We start from the raw sequence: 20,092 nt of genomic DNA on the forward strand, positions 1-20,092 counted from the left end.
AAGTTAATTTCTGTCGTTTTCACCTTTGCATGTCTACCTCCACAAATAAAACTGGAGTTATGCTCAGTCAACTCTAACCATGTTGTAGCAGGTGTAACTTCAAACTTTATGCTAGGATATACAATTTCTATTTTTAGCTCCACAACCTATGGGCTTTTTTTGCAGAGCGCTAAGAACATGCTGTGCTCATCGCAACGTGGGCAAGGGGACTCTCAGGATTTCACAGCCATGTCCTTTATACCTTAAGAGTGGCCTAATACAAACAGGATGCTCTGAAATGCCAACTTTCAATTGGCTGTTGTGTTTTCTTGGCTGAAGACTGAACTATTAAGAATGAAAAATATAGCAAAGATTTAATGGTGTGAAACTATTGCATAGTTTTTTGCTAGCCTGTTTTAAATTTCCTCATTCCTTTCTGCTTTCAGGAATGAAGGCAAGATGACTGTGCTAGAGATTACCAAGGCAGTAAATGCAACCATATCTTTCTACAGGCAGCAGTGTTCTCTGCCCTCTCTTTAGTACCTGATAAGGCTTTGGAGGCCATCATTTCTTAAATTTACAGGATTTGAAGTTCAAAACTTGAAGGTTTCAAAATAAAAATTCCCTCAATCTCAGCTGCTATTAAACAGCTGTACTGTTACTCCAGCTGGGCAGTCACTTGCTTGGGACAGGTAGGCACTGGGCACAGCAAAACGAGCTACAAAAAAAAGCTGTTCTGGGATGAAAGTTGTGAGAGAGACACCAGAGAATCAAGTTCAAGAACCAGATCTGGCTTATCACTTCTCTGCATTCTCTTTGTGAAGACAGGAGTAGTAATTTTGCCCCGTCCTTTGTGTTTCTCACAGAGGTAAATATCTATATCTTCGGGTTTGTAAAGCCTGTCTGTCTATAGCCTGTAGACTCTCTGAGGAATTCCTCTTTCATGAAAGCCCAGCACAGTGAAGCCTTGAGGACTTACTGAAATACCTATCAAAAAGAAGGGATGAAAAACACAGTGTCGTTTTGCTTATCTGCAGACTCAGTTCTTGAATCTTAAATCTGTAAGAATCCTATCAGCTAAGGTGACCAAACAGCGACTAAGACTGAAATCGAACCTCCCAGCTGTAAGGGACAGATAAGAAGCCACTGCAGTCACTAGCCACAGGTATCAGACAGGGATCTTCAGGAATGCCAGGATATCCCGGAAGGAGGTACTCCCATAAAGAGATACTACTGGTGAACTGCATGCCTACACATGTATGAAAAAGCCTAAGCCAAAATCCTAGACTGTAGCTTGCTCATAGTATTGCCATTCAAATCATATCTGAAGAATTATTTTAAAACTCTCTTCCTGTAAATTTATGTGCATTACTCCTACAGTGTGCTAATGTGTCTTAAAACTATTTTCTCTATCTACATATAACCAGAGTAGCTATTTTTAAAAAAAAGGCAGAAAAAAATTTTTATGCTTGTAGTTACTTGCCATAATTTTTTTACATGTTTTCTGGTATTTTTCATAAAAGCATTGTTATTTTGCCCATACAATTAGCCTGCTGCTAAAAACAGCAGATGCAAACAGGACCACAGTAGCAATCAGAACACAGGGGGACAGTATCTCTTCCAGCACTGTAACAGGCAGTGCCCTACTGATGGTCATAGATTGTGAGAAGACTCGTATGTGAGAGCATACTAGCTGGTCAATGCATTCACACTGACAGGGCAAAGCACCAGCAGCTCTCCCCCACGTTAACTCAGATTCGGGGGTTTTGGGGTGTTGGTGCGATGAAAGTTAGAGTTTGGCAAGTAGGGCAGCACAGGAAAGACGGCTGGATTATGTGAGAAAGTCATGTAAAGGTGGATAGCATAGCCCATGTCTTTCTGGTTTAGATTCAGAAAGAAGTACTGGTAATCCCCTACTCCTCTGTCTCTGGTCTTGTTCTTTACTTATTTAACAAAGAGAAGACCTAAGAAAACCTGATATTTTTCTCATGTATCCTATTCAACTATCACCATAACATATGCTTCTCAGCCTCAGTTTTTCAGTACACTAGAAGCATCTGCCCTCAGAACAGCATCTCATGGCCAGATGTGGGGGTGACTACAAGATCTATATCAATTCTCTCCACACCAGCCCCCACACCCCTTGGCAGGTACTGTAGCAACTGAAAGTTTCAAAAAACACTAAACAGAGGCACATGTCCAGCCTAGAAATGAGGTACACTGCTACCCTGAGAAACAGATTCTTTAAAAGCAAAAGTAACCTACAAAGACTTTAACAGGTTTAACTAGTTAAACTAGCATGATAGGTTAGGATAGTTCATAAGAAAAACATTTTAGAAAACACTGTAAGTAAAGATATCAAACTTAATCTGCATGAAAATAGGATGCAAAGATTTCAATAGCAGAAATCAAATTCCAAAAAGAAAAGATGAAACATATTATTTTTAAGTAAGAAAGCCAGTACTTAAATACTTTTCTAAATATTTGTAAGCATGCATAACACATGGATTGAGCTGATACAGCTAAGAGAATTAAATAAAAAAATTTAGAGACACATATGCCAGGTAATAACTCAAAATACTAACTACTGTAACTTGAAATCAAAAGTGAGAAGACTCCTACGTTACTTACACACAAAAATAAAAAGCTTTGTGCCACATACATACAAACATGCAAAAAGACTAGGAAATAATGAGCTTTAAAATACAGCAGGGAAAAAAATCATATTTGTTTCATAGTTTCAGAACACAACTGCAAACATGCTTATTTTCTCTGTATTTTCCCTTTTTCTTCCCATCCCTTATCTGTTATCTAGAGCTTTGATGCTGCAATTAATTCCCCACAGAACAGCCTGCAAGATCAGGGCTTAAGGCCTCACAGACCTACCAAGATTTATGCACATGAAAGGCTCAGTATTAAGCAAAATATTTAACACCAGCATGTGCTTGACCCTCTCTGAAAAGTGATCACCTTCTACAACATACATAGAAACTCTGTGTGCTACAATAAATCTGTGTTTGTTCTGTGATTAAAATAAATGTGCTTGATGGATGCAGTTTGCCATGCTTTCAATAGTGATTGAGAGAAAATTTGGTAGCATTTACTTAGTGTTATAACCTTATCCAGACGCTCTGATGATCATACCACAGATTCTGATATTCTATAGCTTTAGCGTGCAATTTTCAGTTTCTCTGTGACAAAGCATAAATCTCACCGATTTTCAGCAGGCACTTATGCCTGACTTCCTAGGCACTCTGGGATGATATTCTACTCTTGCTTCAAACCCACTGTGAGCCTGAGCAATTTCTCAGTTTCTCCTGTACAAACGTACCTAATTGCTAACTCAGCTCTATGGTTCAGTTAAACTGTAGCAGTATTACTGATGCTGTTCTCCACACAAAAGTATCAGAGCCTATTTAGAAGAGTTTGTCTAAAACAGCAGCAGTACTAGCTTTCATTTGCTGAGGAACAACTTCCACCATGTCTGTCCACACATGCTTGCCTTTGGTCACTTGGTAGGTGAACAAAGGCACATTCTATAGCATCATCTATACTGCAGAAACAAAATGACTTGACAAAACTATTCCATTTATATTTGTTACAGGACATATCTTATATGACAATTACCGTTTAAGAAATTATAAACCTTTCAAAGAAGAGTCATGAACAGCTTGTCAACTGAGTATGATCAGGAGTAGTTTTAAACTCGAACAGGAAAAGCAAGAGGCAGTTTTAAAGCTATTTTCAGTAACAAAAAGTCACTCATCTTGCAATGAAGTATGCAGCAAGCTAAGACATGCTGTGAAACAGATGATGTTGAAACAAATGGGACTAAGCAAAGCCAGTCTTTGAATCAAAAACTGCATTACTCAACACGATTGTTAACAGATGGATTACTGATTAGTGGTTAGCAAATCAAAGGGAAGAGGCATGGAGTGAATTTAGTCTGCCATACTTCTACATTAGTACAGAGTAATTTTTCACGAAACAGATCATGATACAAATTGGGTGATAAAAAGATAGTGAACCCAGACTGCTTTATCTAATGTTCTGAGAACACCCTTATTAATCTTCATCACTCCCACAAAAGATCTCTCTTAATTACTTACACAACTGACTTACTAAGGGAGAGTATTTCAAGATAATCAATTCACCCTTCAAAACTCCTTCTGAAGGGTCGGAGGACCATGCTAAGTGTACATTTCACACCCAACATCTACAAGCCTGTAACATGTAGGAACTGTTTATCAGCCTTGTAAGTGGTAAAATAATTTTGAGTTATGCCTTCAATGCACCCACCACACACATGAAGATCCAGTCATTATTCCAAGAGAGTATTTTGGGGGTTGGTTTGGTTTTTTTCCTAACATAGGACAGGGGCTCCTAAGAGTACTCTGAGCAACCAGCTCATACACATCACTTGATGTCACGTCCACATCAAAATCTTACTCAAACCAATGAATAAAATAAGTGTCACATTATTCATTGCAAATCCTCAAGGATCCTCAAGGCTGTATGAAAGCAAGTCGCTGAAGTTAGCAGAAAAAGCAATTGATTTTTCCAGACAGCATGGAAATTCTGGCTTATTGATGAGTGGTGGTTACCCATAACAACACTCAAATGTCAAACAGGCCTCTTCACTACCTTAACAGCAACCTGTGTGGGGATTTCAGTCAGCAGCAACAAACTCCAGCTGAGTTCCCCTATGCTTCCTTTTTTGAGGCTGCCAGAAACATTCCATACAGTAAAAGGAATTAAATTCCCTTTTGAGATAAATCAATATAAAAATGCTAATTTTAAAAGCTAATTCTCCCATTGTTTACCCTAAGATTATCTGAAGAGGACCACTGGCCTACTTAAGACAGCGGTCTCCCAAGTACCTTTTGGTATCTTCATAATGACGTACCATCACTGCAGTTTGATGTGTGTATGAAAACTAAGGGAAAGCCTGCACAGAAACAGGTGTGTCATAAAGATCTTTTGAAACAGATTCTGCAGTAAAATCTCCCCTCAGTTACTACCAGCAATCTCACCAAGGGTTTTGCACAAGACCCTCACAGAGAGCTGTCCTCAGCCATTGCTTTTAAACCATGGAAGCTCTATCCCCCACACTTAGACTCTCTCCTTCAACCAAGGACCTATCTTATAAATACCCAGCATTCAGTACTGCCCTCACTTCTGGCATTTCTAAGGACTGACAGCCTCAAGCTAAACTAGACAGCCATACTCATGAGCAACAGAACTCTCCGTGTGGCTCCTGACTCCCGGGATAGTTTGCCACGTACACAGCTGATAAACCAGACTATCTAAGGCCCTGCCCTGTGGTTAACTGCTCTTGTTGGCACCTAGACCTTACGAGCACTTGCAGTGTAGAAGTCAATTCCTTGAGGTATATTATCTCAGCAATAAATAATGGTGTGCTCTGGAAGTCTATGAACTTTTAACACCGTATGGTAAAGGGACTATCATGGAGAATGCACTGACCAATACAGTACTCCTGAATATAGCCTGTCCGTCTGGCTAGCACTTCAAGTGCTGGATAGCAAGTAGATCCTCAAATCCTGTTTTGAGGTGCCTTTAGAGAAAAAATACCAACCACAAATGCAACTGCTTCTTTGAACAAACAAGCCACGTATTGACTCTTGTTTGACCCAGAAGCAATAAAAGATAACCTGCACTCTTCTGCAAGGCTGAATTTACATTTGGATCACTTCTTTAATTTGATATCATTTTAAGATGCTGCTTCTGTACTAGATGCTGAACACAAAGTTCCAAAATACTGCCATGTAGATTATCCTAACATCTGTGATATCGAACTGGTGCTAACAACACTGGGAATTAGGGAGCTATCCCATTGACACTGTTTACAGAACCTTGCCTATTAGGCTCACATATAGCATAAAAAACATTTCACTTCCCAACAGCTGGCATTACTTGGTTTGACCCTTATTTTAGTACGTACTTCTTACTTTGCACCTTGGAGGAGACTCCTGCTTCTGTTTTCCAGTCTGTGTGGAACATAATAACAGACAACCTACACGACTGAGCTACGCGAGACATCTATAATTTCTGGGTTTATAGCACTATATGATAAGCCCACATAAAAGCCACTATTATTTCTCTCTTTGTTGCCTCTTACATAGCAATGCAGCTAACATACAATGTGAAATGACTGCCATTAATAAAATACATAATTTTGCTGCAAAAACATTACAAAGCCTCCAAAAAAGAGTCTAACTTTGAGACAATACTGAAGCACTTACTTAGCTTTAAATCCAAGTGATTCAATTAGACTCAACAAGATACTCTGCTGAACAGAACAGGCTTAAGACAATGCCCAAGTGTTCTCCTCAGCCAGATCCCTAGTGAGCCTGAAAGCTATCCAGGTTCAACGAAGGCAAGGATTAATCATCCGTTTGGGGATACTGACTATTCTCTAGGTGGAAAACCAACTTTGTTATAAATAATCCTTTCTAAATTAGTTATGGATTGCCCCCAGAAACAATGAAATCCTGTTCTCTGGCTTCTCCCACCCAAAGGGCACAGCATATTTCGATTGGTGGAACTTGGTCTTTTCCCCGGGTATGCATTAATTTTTCCACAAAGAGAACTGACTCTCCTACAGCAGAGGCCAAATTATCGTCCTGGCTTGCACGTTCTTTCCTACCAAGCTTTCTACCTCCCCTCTGGAAAAAAATGTCTTTGTCCTAGCTTAATGTATTTTAAACATGCACAATTTCACTATGCCAAGACCCTATCTTTAAAAGGCTTGCCTTTTGAATTTTTGCCCAGGAAAATCAACTACATAATTTGCAGGTCTGCTCGCTTGTATTCAACTTGATCAGCAGGGCTTTGGTAGCAAGGGTGCTGCAGCGGTGACTTGTGTAGGAGGTGAACATGGACTGCATTGTGCTGGTCATAGCTCATTCCAACCAGCTCAGCAAAGGACAAAATAGACCCATTGCACATCAAAACAGAACCATAGAAACACATAGCACCTGTGCAAAAAAAATATACATAGAAATGGGCAGTAAACACTGAAAGAAAGAGACACACACAGGAGACGCAATACAGATATGCCAGAACACCAGGGGTGCTGAAAAACAGAGGAGACACAGGAGACTATGCCAGGGCAGGTGAGACACCAGAGCATGGGTAAGACAGAAACAAAAATGATGCCAGGCCAGGAGGGTCAGCAGGGCAGGAGAAATGCTGAGGCAAACTAGCTGTTCCAAGCAGGGACAAAGAGAAGACTCAGGAGCAGGTATGACTCTAAAAGGACCGGGGCCAGCAGAGAAACCCATGACGAAATAACTGAGTAAGAAAAAAGAAGCAATAAAATGAAAGGAACAACAACGCACTGACCCCAGACTCCTGCATCACCATCACCTCAACAAAAGTCGAGTATAATGTGTGGCATGTGGCCTGGAGACCAGAAAGGGGAAGAAGTGTCCAGAGAGAAGGTGGGGTGTGTTTCTCCAAGTGTGTGTTTGCTTGCTTTTATTTTCAACACCTGAATCAGTAATTAAAAGTTTATTAATTGCCAATACATCAAATTGATTGAACCTCCCCTACTTAAAACTGGGGGGGGTTGACCCACAGTACTCACTGTTTCAGATGGAGGAACAGCTTAACTGCCTCTGCTGCTGCCTGACTCCGTGAACTCTGCGGTCTCAAATTTAATGACTAAAACCACTAAGCCCTCCCCTCCAGTGAGATCAACAGCAGAAGTTCTCCCATTTCTCAACATAAAATAGCTGCCATCGTATCTTCAGAGGGCTGGCTTTGGAGTGCAGCTAGGATGCAAGGAATGTATGGAATTTCACTGCTGAGAAACGGGAAGCCATCAGGCATGGCAGGACTGCACACTGTGCTTGCTTGAGTCTTTGGATATGAATATTCGTACCCTCATATGAACTATGAGCACTGCTATTTAAAAAAAAAATAAACTCTCCAACAAAAATGCAGTGCCTGAGCTGGCATCTCCTTCGTTATTTTTGTTTCTCTCGGTATCAATGCTGCACACTAGAAATGCAATTTGAAACCTAATATTAACAACAAATAAGAGAAAGTACACAAAACCCAACACCATAAATTTGTCAATAAAAACTTAATTCCTTTACAGTAGTTTTGTCTTAAGAAAGTAATAAGCTGTTTATAGAAGAGTCACATAACACTGGAATATTTTTTTAATTTTTTTTTTGTACAAGTGGAAGTAGTTACATTCCAAGGCTAAGATTTCCTTGCCACAGCTGTGAAACAAAGTAAAAGAAACTCTGCTCCAAAGACCTCTATTCAAATAATCAAGGCAGACAAGAGGAATGTTCTTACCCTCATTTTACAGATTAACACAAGGAGAGATCAAATTCCTTCCCCAAGGTCACCTTAAGAGTCTCTCAACAGAGAGCTGTTCTATACTTCAGTACTTTAACTAGAGGAGTATTTTTTTTTAACACATACTACTACGTATGTTTATAAAATGCCTTCTGTGGCTTGTACAAGGTAACACATTGACTTAATCAAAACAAAACCCCAAATGCCTGACTCCAAAAGCAAACTGTCAAGCAGAACTAAATTTAAAACTAAGTAAACTGAAGCAAAAAGAAAATAAAACTCCCCAACCCTCCCCCTGCCAACGTGTGATTGCATAATCTTGTCATGTGCTCCAAAAGCAACAAACTTGGAGACTTTCCCAGGTCACCTGGGGTTAAAAGTTCCAAAGTCATGAGTTCAGATCAAGACTATGTTTCATTAACAACTATAACACTGAGACAGTGTCAGGACCCAAATCCCATTATTCAATATTTTCTTGATTCTCACTAGGAGTAAACATTTAGACTGCAAACACACACAGCACTGGAGAGACAGTGTTCCGGACACAGAACACCTTTAAATTAACATGCAGGTAATGTTTTGCACGCTCTTCAAGAATAACCCCATCTAAAGCCGTTCCATTTGCAACAAAAGAAAAAGTTAAGACTAAAGGCTGCTTTGGAGGCTCATAGCTCTTGGGATATGCCAATGGAAGAGAAGGCAAGATTGGAGCTACTGCAAGCATAAAAACAGTCCTCTTGGTCAAAACCTTAAGGGGGTATCAGTAACATGCTTTATCAAAAGTATGAAGAAAACACAACACAGAACTAAACCTCTCTACAAGACTGAACTAGGCCATACGCCAAACTACACAGGGAATGTTGTTAATATTTGGTGAACTACATCTTCTCTGTTGTTTACTGGAAAAGCCAGCACAAACTGAATACCCACAGAGACAGTTGTGAGAACATGGAAATACAATCTGACTTACAGCAACCTGGTACCCAGTAGGTGCCAGCACCTACCCTTCAACAGAATCAACATGTGAAGAACAGAAATCATAGAGCCTCTGTATCCACTTCCTCAGTTCAAAAAATCTTCAACCCTTCCTCTCTCGTCCTTTTATCCAGCCAAGCATGTATAAGTTTGGCATGAATAGATACTAATCCACTTCCACAGGTTTGCCCATGTATGATCCAATGCAAGATCTCATCAGGTACAAAGCCGATTCCCGATATGCTTTCACAGACTAGCAAGTGAATGCTAGGATGGTCTTCTTACCAACTGGTCATGAAATCAAGAATCAGGGCTAAATCCTCAGTTTACGTGAAGTAATGGAGGTAAAAATGAAGCTGCACCACTTACATCAGCCAGGAACACTGCTAGCAGGGTCACAATTAACACATCAACCTCAATAAGAACGCAGATCATTCAGTATGGGTTTTATATTACAGAAGAGAATTAATAACAAGACATGCATAAGAATTTCTTCCTGTTAAAGGTTATAAAGAAAGAAAGTTGCCCTTGGATGCAACAGAGTGACAATAATTTACCCGAGTAACTAGATAACAAGGGCTCATAATTGGAAATAGATAAGTACACAGTCAGAGACATGAAAATGTGGTATCAGTCAGACATAATTCAGGAAGCGCCATTTGGTGTCAGCAAAAAACACCCTGGCCTCAGGATTTTTTTTGTGTATGAACTAACCAGGCAGACACTGAAATCATTCTACAATATGAGCATAATGAAGCATGCTAATTTGCTAAAAACTGTTACTAACCATTTTGCAATTCAGTGATTCGGAATTGCATTTTTCTAGTTGAAACCAGCCCCTCCAGTGCCTAGTTAATATGTTTATGAAATAACACAGGACTAAATGCATTTTCAGCCTGTTCAAACAGCAATTCAAGCAGTGGCTGGAAGGAAGGGTACCAGCCACGCTGCACTGGCCTGCATTTTGCAAGGCATCACTCTAGACAGTAATTTTTGTAGCAGCTTTAAAGTAGCAGTAACTCCTGATATCCTGACTAAAGTCAGCGAGCGGGTGGAGGAAGTTGGGGGTGGGGGTGTAAAGGAAAACACAAAAGAAATCATTAAAAAAAACAACTTTGCTGGAGAGATTATTTGAAAGTAATAAGGTAGAAAAGCAAAATACTAAACAGATTCTATCTTTCTTACTCTGCAGCCATGAGATATGAAATATCAGTAAATGTACGACAAAATTAAAGACAGCATTCAGTTATTTCAGTCCATTATCTGTGTGAACAGGAAAAAAAAAATATATCCAACATCAATATTAATAGCCATTTGTAAATAATGTATTAAACTTGGTGGGGAGGGGGAAGCAGGCAATTTAAACACAAGTCTTTTGCACATTTTTAACCATTTATTGTCTATTTTTCCCAGTATTCTAGGTTTTCTCCCTTGCATTTTTTATAAAAATAATGGGCTTATTTTAATTTTCTTACAGGTATACAACAACTTTCATGATGTGAGATGCTAAAATTGTACTTAGTACTCCTAAGGTACAGCCCCATGTTGCACCGGTAGCTCAAAGAACTGAGGATCAGCTGGGTGGGGAGCAGAAATGTATCAGAGGATCAAAACTGAGTGCACAACTAAAGGCTTGACTTTTTATGTACACTTCAAGAAAATCAGCAGCCCATCTTTAAATTGGATCTTAGAAAACAAGAAACAATAGTGGTAAGCTGAACGATAACACACTTTTCTTAAAAGTGAGTGGCATACTTGATTCAAATGATTTTGAAACTTGCACTTGCAAGGATTTGGCATGAAACTGCTACTTAAATCATCGCTGGTATGGCTTACTGATACTGGTAGCAGGTCAACAGCTCACCACTGTTGACTAGTTCAGCACTGACATTATAAAAATGGTCTTGTAAATGTAACATATCAATTCTGCTAAGTAGCCAATACTATTTATGCTGGGCCACTGCTTTTCATCAACAAAAATTATCAGTAGACAGTATATGCCTATGACTAACTCCCTGGATACATCTGATACTATGGCAGACTAATGAGGCACTTGTCCCACTCTCATCAATCTAAACAACTATGAAGCTAAATTCACTCCATTTACTTCATTTACAGCATAAAAAAATAATCTTAACATGGGTGTTCAGAGGTGAAAAACCGCTCACTCTTTCTCAGCATGCTTATTTGTTTGTTCCCTAGTTTGAATTTATCCCACATTATCTTTTACAAAGTCCTCAAAAGTAAAGAACACAGATCCCCCTCTTCACAGAACAGAGAAGTTCTGTCTGAAGCCATCTGTGATCACATAATGCTCCAAAAACAGATGCAATCCACTACTCAGATACAATTTCACATCTTCATAATGCAATTAATGCTATAGAGCACTATTAGAGCAAGGAAAGACCCCACAACCGTTTCTAAATTCTTTGACTAGTAATTGTTTTGGTAGGAGGTTTAAAATGTTTTTTATAGGTATCAGTTTCAGTTACCTAATTTACTGCTGCATAATTCAAACATTATGCAAAATCTCATATAATCCATTTTTTCATTAAAAAGGTAAAACATGACCCTCTCAAGTCCAGACTTGCTGAATGTATCAATGTTTATCTTTAAAATTCTAAGCTAACTGCTTTGGTGGTCACAGCTCTTTGAACTGTAGCAAATACAGGTAAAAAACAGGCAACAGCAAACTTGGGTTAATTCACATAAAAAAAAACATCAAAAAAAAACATGTACACACAGAAGGAACCCAGCTGCACACACATGCTAAATTGTGTGTGTTCCAGACTCTACCCTTATTAAAACAAGTACAAAGATAATCAATGCAATCCACTGCAGATTTTGGCACATCACTTTTATAGAAAGGAAAACAGTAACTGTCAATCAAAGCATGCTTCATTTTAAATTTGAAGGTTTAAACCTCAGCTTATTATGGCTGACATATGAGGTTGTTTCATCTCCAGTCTATCAACAAACATAATTACCTTTTTCTTTCACCATGGCAAACAAATTTTCTTTGTACTGGAAGCAGAAAGAATTAACTGAAGTAATTTAAACACAATCTCTTTTCCAGCAGTGTCCGGCTGAGGTGGATTTAAAAAAAAAAAAAAAAAAAAAAAAAAAAAGGCAGCTTATTCCAGGTAATTATCTTCCTCGGTCAGATTTCCCACAAGATCTGATCAGGTCCGATTGCTCGTCACCATGTCTTTTCTTCTTGTGCTTCTTATCTTCTTCCACTGTGGTCTTTTCCTATGGCTAATGGCAGCTCATACCCTGCTTGTGGACTCTGCCCCTTGTGCTGAAACAACCAGCTACAGCTGCTGCTGTGGAACAAATGCTGAATTCCACTGTCCCTAATTTCCAGCCACTGACACCACCTTGCATTCCTCTGCCCTCGCAGAACGGAGCTGGCAACGTAATTTGCTCCAGAATGACTGGCAAAAGGCTGCAAGTGAGAAGATGTGAGAGAGAACAGCAGAGCTGTTCAAACACACACAGAAAGCTAAAGCAGCATTTGTGAGTTTCCTATTACTTTATTTACTCAAATTGAGCCAGGATCAAGAGGAGAAATACAAGACGAACACAGGCAAACGCTGAAGTAGGCTGCGGCACAGAGGCTTTTCTATGGTGAGCACTGTTTATCCACTCCTGGTTTTACTCTAAAGCTGTTACCAAATGCCAATTACTAGAACACAAAACATGCTAATAAATAGTCTCTCAATGCCTTCTAACTGTAGTACAGAAGAGAGTAACATACAACCTGTGCAAGCTGGGAATACTGACTATATTCAGTACCTTGAAATAACAATAAAAAAAAATAAAAAAAAAAAAAAGAGAACTGTCACCACTCAGTGAACACCCAGGTTCAGAAGCATAGCCAGGGAGTGCCAGAAACAATTTTTTTGCTGTGAGTCAAGGTACATGCTGTATTCTGAAATATCAAATAATTGTAAACCACAACTCCTCTTACGCTATTCCTTTTGAAATGATAGCCATGAGCCCTCATGGAACTGTTCAGAGCATACTGAAACAGCAGCACTTCCACACGCATTTCACAGCCCCAACAAGACAAAGCACCAGTGTTGAACCTGGGCACCAAACTGACCTTCTAATTTATGGTTTTCCAGGCATTACACTCTGAGAAAGGACTGGTCAGCAAGCTAATGTTAAAAAAACCCCAGACAATATTGCCAAGTCTCATCATCTTGTAGCAAGATTCAGAATATTTCTTTTCTATTAAAAGATACAGGTCTGAGTCAGATGAGAAACAAAGCTTTTCTTTTATAAGTATCCTTTCATTTGCAGTTATGAAGAAAAGCTTGGAAATACGGTTAGTCAAACCCCTGAATGCCTATTAAAAACCACTTAACATGTATTACTTTGAATACATATATACTGCCAGTATCAAGATTTTGAGGAACCTCTCTCTCTGCTACTATAGGTCACTTTTTTCTTATTTATAAATTACTTCATTCCTCATTTTAGCTAGCTACAAGTGACTTCACCAACAGAAACCTATGTCATCATACCTTTGCTTGGACAATAAATTTTAATACTTATCACTTAGAGGTAGAGAAAATGACAAAGGGAAATTAATTGACTTGCCAAACACAAATGTAACATCAGTAGTAGAGAACTGGGTCACATACAAAGAGATTCTGGGCTAGATTACGGGCAGATTCATTGGTCTATAGCTTCAACTTGACCACAACTCAGTGCAAAATGTGCTTTAGGTTACATGGAGGTGCAATTACATTTATACCGCACCCTAAAGCAAAAGCCATGTTCAACGCAGAGTTGGAAGAACCTCTGATTTGCGAGAGCTGGACTTAAATTGGAGCTCACGCCTCCACAAGGGAATTCCTTCTCAATGCAGTATACTATATGTAGGGAGAGAAAAATTAATGTAAAGAAAAAAGCTGTAGGCATCAGCCAGACAGAGCAGCAGATGGCTGATACCTGCTGGAAAAAAAAATGAGAGTATGCATGCCGTGTTAAAAATATTTGCAGTAAATAAATTATAAATGTTTTGTGTAAATGCCATCCAGAACAGAAAGAAATTAAACAAGCCAGTCTGCCTCACCCAGAAGATCTCTCTTATTCCGTGACATTCTTGAACAAATAAGTAACTAAGGGAGAGATAGGGATTCAGGCACATGCATGGAAAAAAAATAGTTATTCTATTCTAACAAATCTAGGCTGGCTTTCTATTGTTAGCAGTCTTAACGTCTAAGAGAAGCACAGCCCAGGCGGTCTGACATTCTTGCTTCTATGACTCAGCGTGTTACTATTAATAGCATTTGAGGCTCAACTGGGGAGCCAGGCTGAACCCCACCAACACTGAGGCATAATCCATTATGTCACTTTTCTGACTGGTTAGAGATGTCAGGTTGTAACTCAGCCTGGCTGTGTTCTTTTTCAAACAGTATTTTGTAAACAGTTAGGGGGCAGCCTCCCGAAAGGGGCACCCTCCCAAAAGGGGCACATCTGCCCTTCATTCATAAATATTTGATCTGATGTGCAGAGTACAGTCTATAGATACACATGCATGGATAATGTTAACCCTTTCCTGTGAGCTTCAGACACAAGGCTGGCAATGATTGTCATTCATTTTTTGTTCCAGCAGCTGCTGACACAGAAGCTGCCTGTTGGTATCTGGATTTCTGTTCGAGTTCATTACTTCCATTTTTTACATGTGCTAGAGATTAGCACTGCTGTATCTCATCTCACCCGTAGCTGAATAGAAGCCCTTCCTCACATCATTCAGCCATGGAAAGCTGCAATGTTAGACTACAACATTGCACATAAAAATAAATTTCAAAATACTGACTGCAGTAAATTACACTGGAGATTTAGGAGTCAAATGTAATTTACTCCTGAATAAAGAGATACAAAGAGCAGACAAATATTTTAAACCAGGATGGTTTTTGGTTTTAATCTCACTGTATTAAGCCTGAAGACTAAAATTTACCCCACTGTACAATTCAGAGTCTACTCAGATATCCTAAACTGGAGATGAAAGAGGAATAGCAAATCTGGAAACAAATCCCTGGTACTTATTGTTATTTAGAGGTGGCAATTTTAAAGGAAAGCACAATAACCTTTTTCCTTTAAATAACCTTTCCCATGGCACAAATTAAATGGAGAGTCTCCCTTGAACACAGCGTAGGTGGAAGAGTCACAATGAATATACTATAGCTAAACAACATGCTTATGTTGCTGTTATTTTCTGGTGAAAATTATCCTGTGCATTCCGCAAGGGGCATGAGAACCATACCAAGGTCGCTCCACAAAGGGAGAGCTAAACCTGTTTGTTTCACCTTTTCTTGTACCTTGATAGTGTTGAAAAAGCGTAAGATACTACACAGTTGAGCTATGATTTACGATTTGTTGTTCTCATTTTAAAAGCTGACTTTCATATTTTTATCTTGCTTTCATTCTTCACAGATGAGATCATGGCTTATAAGTATCAGCGGACAGGTTTTTTACAATTTCTTCAAAACGGACTGATATCTCTTGTTCATCAATCATGTCTGCTAGAAAACAGAAAGGGAAAGGGGAGAAGTTGTTCTATTAATTAATATCCAGGAAAATACCCTCTGGTTAATGTCCTTGCTTCCGGCAAAAACAGTTTTGACAAGAAAGCCTGCCACAGGCTTCCACAGCTTAACCACTGTGCAACCCTAGGTCAGTTGAGAGCCATCACTTCTATAAAGTCTTGATTATGGCATTTAGCAAAATGCTCCCTTCTCCAGGAAGGAAATGTCGCACTTTCATGACCTGCTCTAATTGTTATCCTGATCTAACTGTGCCTGCTTGGAGAAAAACCAATGTCAACATGGGATTTCTTGCAAAAGACCTGTAAACCGAGCAGTGCTCCCAGTGCTCTGACAGGGAAGCCTACAATTTCCAGTTTTAACATTCTCAAAAGCCATACATTTAAGTATTTCCTGGCTTCTGTTTCTCCTGAACATACCCTGCTCCAGAAATCTGTTCCTCTGATGCCTCTCCCTCAACCACTTGGACAATTAACACATTTTCCATCTTTTGAAAACAGCTCAAGCAGCAATGCTTTTTAAGGACTGTAGTATAAAAGAAGCCAGGCAACTGACTTGGGCGCAGTTGATGACGTTGGTGGAGATTTTCAGATTCACTCAGACACACTGCTGAGCAGAATTCAGCCTGTACCTGACCAATCTGTTGCCATTACTAGCTGTGAACAGCTGGGTGTTCGCTCCCGACGACAAACATAAGGTGTTTAGTAAGGCTGCTCTTGCATGCTTTGCTCTTTTGTCTCTCCAGGTTCTTCCAGTAAACCTACTAGTCTTCCCAAGCCCGCAGGCAAGCTGCACGGGAAGCTCCTTTATGGCAGTCATCCTATAGTCTTTCCTCCACACAGTTTTTGCTCTGTAATCACTTCACACCGCAGTTTGTGCCAACCTCTCCTTAAGGCCATCTCCTTACCATGCTGCCCTGTGTGGAACCAGCAGAATGTTAAGCAGCTATAGGGGACCCACAGCCTGACTCGCCACCTCAGATCCTCTATGTTGCCCTATTACAAGTTTTAAAGTCTAGAGGAGCATACACAGACCCACCCGAGGGGAATATGGTTCTTTCTTAGGACATACTACAGCCCTGCAATCCTACATCTTAGGACAATCATGTTGTCCTTACCGATAGGGCTGATCCCCAAGCAAGTACTGCCTGATGGCCTGGGTCCTACCCACATCTCTTCTGCTGTGCTTTCTTTCGCAGCTTGTGTCATGCTATTTTGGATACCTCCAATCTGTAATATTGGTGTTTATAATCATGTGTCACCATTCTTTTATATTAAATGAAATTAAAATTTAGCAGATATATCAATCACTTGATTCAGCAAAAGATCATTCTGATCTGACAGGACTTGGGGGTTTATTGCTTTTTTAGTAGAACCATTTATTAATATTCTTTCAAATTAGACTCCTCAGGAATAAAACATTTCTCAGGTTTTGATTTATTAAGAGGTCTGGATTTCTTAAAACAAAATCTGGTTTTCTGAGGTTCTTGCAAGCAAGATTTTCTTAGTAGGTGCTATTCTGCATAACAGTAATAGTCTGCAAAATACTGATAAAACTAATTATCACAAAACAAAATAAGTAAACAAGGACACTTGGCTTTGCTCTAAACATTAAGAAGCCTATAACACACACAGATGTAAAAAGCACCTGAAACCTCCAGATCATCTTTAGAAACAGCCGAGAAAAGACAGTTACATTACACTTCTTTGCAACAGACCCGAAAACGTTAAAAGCTCCATGGTGGGTAATCTGACTGTAGGTATGTACAAACATTAACCACTGAACACACATTTATATTACTGATGTAACAACTGGCTTCCAAACTGCTTATGTTATTGCTAATCCTTAGAAAGGAGATCATGCTTTCTTAACACGTGTGTGAACTTTCACATTATGCATACATACTTGGCACAGAACTGAGATATATAGTACAGTAGTATGCTGTAGTGACAGTGGTTTAAACTCAGTATTTTTCTTTAAGACTACCATATCAAATCATCACTATTCACCTGCTATAAATTTAATTCATCTAGCCAAATCATTATTACAACCAGTATTGTTGCTGATAAAAACAGGAGAGTACTGTCAGTAACCATTACTGATAGTAACCACAATTACTGCTGAAAACTGCAACTCACTTCCACGAAGGCAGGAATCCCCAACAGGAAAGCATACAGGCAATGGTTGGACTTAATGATCTCAAAGGTCTTTTTCAAGCTAAATGATTCCATGATTCCAAGTGTCATGCTTTACTGTGCATGCCTAAGGTTAAGGCGATTTGATATTGATAATCCACTTCAGAATTGGATTAACTCTGCAGAATAACCCCCACAGCCTGTCTTGAGAGTTGTTGGCTCAGTTAAATCAGCAGGAATGCAGGAAAGACTCACTAGTCTAAAGAGCTTCTCCGTGAAAGGTCCATGAAACACCGGACTGAAGCAGCTTTCCACCAATCAGTTTGCCGAGCAAAGAAACAAGTTTTTTGCTTTGCAGTCTCAAGTGACTTGACAGAGTATCCCACCAAGCACTAGCTGCCTCAGCAATACAATACACAGCAAAGCATGCAACACCACCAGTCCGCAATCCCTGAAGATCAGGCAACCCACCATGTGGACACTAGATATATACTACTCTTATATTTAAACCGTACTAATCAGTTTTCACTGTGCCAAATGACAAATGCCTTCTCTTCTGATTCCATATTAAACTATAAAAAGGACTCTAAAAAAGGCACCTGTATCAGTCCTGCAAACTTATCTCACTCCCAACAGCTATTTCCCAGTCCAGCATCCTTTCAAATGAACTACAAAGGACCTCAAAGAAAAAATAAAAATACCTTTTCCAAGTAGATACAACTTGGCTACATAGTGTAATATTAATATATTCAAAAAAGCTTTTACAGCACACAAATTCTTATCTCCTCACTCCAGCTTCTGGAACTTTCCTATTAGTGGCTCTGATTTTATCTGCTAGCTAGGGAGGTCACTTGTTCCAGCATGTAAAAACTTACATGTTTGAAGCTTTCTTTTGAATTATTTGTTGCTGTTTCAATAGTAGGATGATCATCAAAATATTAAGCAGACATACAACCAATTGATAGTCAAAACAGAATAGGCATAACTGATTCCAACTTTTGCACCAAGAGGAATTTTTAAAAGCTAACTATAAAAGCTGTTTTGCTGCTGCTGCTCTGCAAGGTTTGCTCACAGTTAGTTTACACCAAACCAGACGGATTATTGCCTCTGCTCCAAAAGAAAGACTCATGTATTTTAAAGGAGAGTTTGCCAACTTAAAAAATAAACAAACAACACTGAATCCTTCAAGTACTGATGTCTACCAATAAGCTAATGGGGTTTGTATTTTTGCACTTTACAGTTAGATGCTGCTATGTCTTACATTGAAAACTGCACAAGCAGCTCCACCGTCTAATTCACGTGGTAACAAACAGTGATAAAACATTCCCTGGTACCACAGAATTTCTGCATCCCACCATAAAGACCCATTCCTTAAAGGAAAATAACTGAAAAACCAAAAGCAGGATAATATAAATACTGTAACCCCAATCGCCCATTCTAACATTGTCTTCTTTCAGTCTCAGCTGTACCTTGTCTGCATCACCTGGGTGGAGAACATTCCCACTTCCCTTTCTTCCCTTCTCCTTCCATTAACTATTTGCCTTTTCACTGAAAAAAGCAGCTCACAGTGGTCTACCAAATAGCTATCATTCTCTCAGACAAAAAGCCACTTTTGAGGTCCCTGTATACATATAAGTCTCCTTAGTGATATCCCCGCCTCTCAGGCATGGAGGAGGAGGAGGAGCTGACAGCAGTCAGTATTCATCCTCTCCCCAAGCAGTACATGAGGGATGTATGGGAGTGGATGAAGCAAGGGAAAAGGCCATGCACCAAGCTTCTCTCTCCTCTTCTACACCCTCCATGCCCAAAGTGAAAGCTGGAGCCAGTGACAACAGCCATTTCCTATGCCCTTCTCACTGCTCTGCAGCTCTCCCACTATTTCACCTTCGGGATGAGCAGAGCAGGCCCAAGGGATGGCTTTCAGCACAGAAGAAATAGCAATTTCCATTTCTCCTTTCCTCATCCCACCGTCACCAGTATTTTATCCACTGGCAAACAGGCTAGACCTTCTTCAGCTGGAAACCAGGTTCCACCTCAGATGCCTGGACGCCCCCGCGCTGCTGGCGGCAGGCCGTGGTGGCCCTGAGCAGCCAGGGCAGCCCACAGCCG

The 20,092-nt window shown here is 39.7% G+C and overlaps 1 protein-coding gene across 16 annotated transcripts in view; it reads right to left on the reverse strand.

Annotated features, from left to right (window-relative positions):
- Positions 1–20,092, reverse strand: part of ABLIM1 (actin binding LIM protein 1) — a 208,402-nt gene that overhangs the window by 118,906 nt on the left and 69,404 nt on the right. Inside the window, exon 1 of one of the 16 annotated variants that reach the window (XM_037399099.1) lies at positions 12,276–12,614. The exons of the other annotated variants lie outside the window; for them this stretch is intronic. Coding sequence (XP_037254996.1) covers positions 12,276–12,291 — 16 coding nt within the window. The 5' untranslated portion in view covers positions 12,292–12,614. Of the gene's footprint in view, positions 1–12,275; positions 12,615–20,092 lie in introns of those variants that run through there. 16 annotated transcript variants of the gene reach the window in all.

The sequence above is a fragment of the Falco rusticolus genome, chromosome 9 (genome assembly GCF_015220075.1).
Source record: "Falco rusticolus isolate bFalRus1 chromosome 9, bFalRus1.pri, whole genome shotgun sequence".
Lineage (NCBI taxonomy): Eukaryota > Metazoa > Chordata > Aves > Falconiformes > Falconidae > Falco > Falco rusticolus.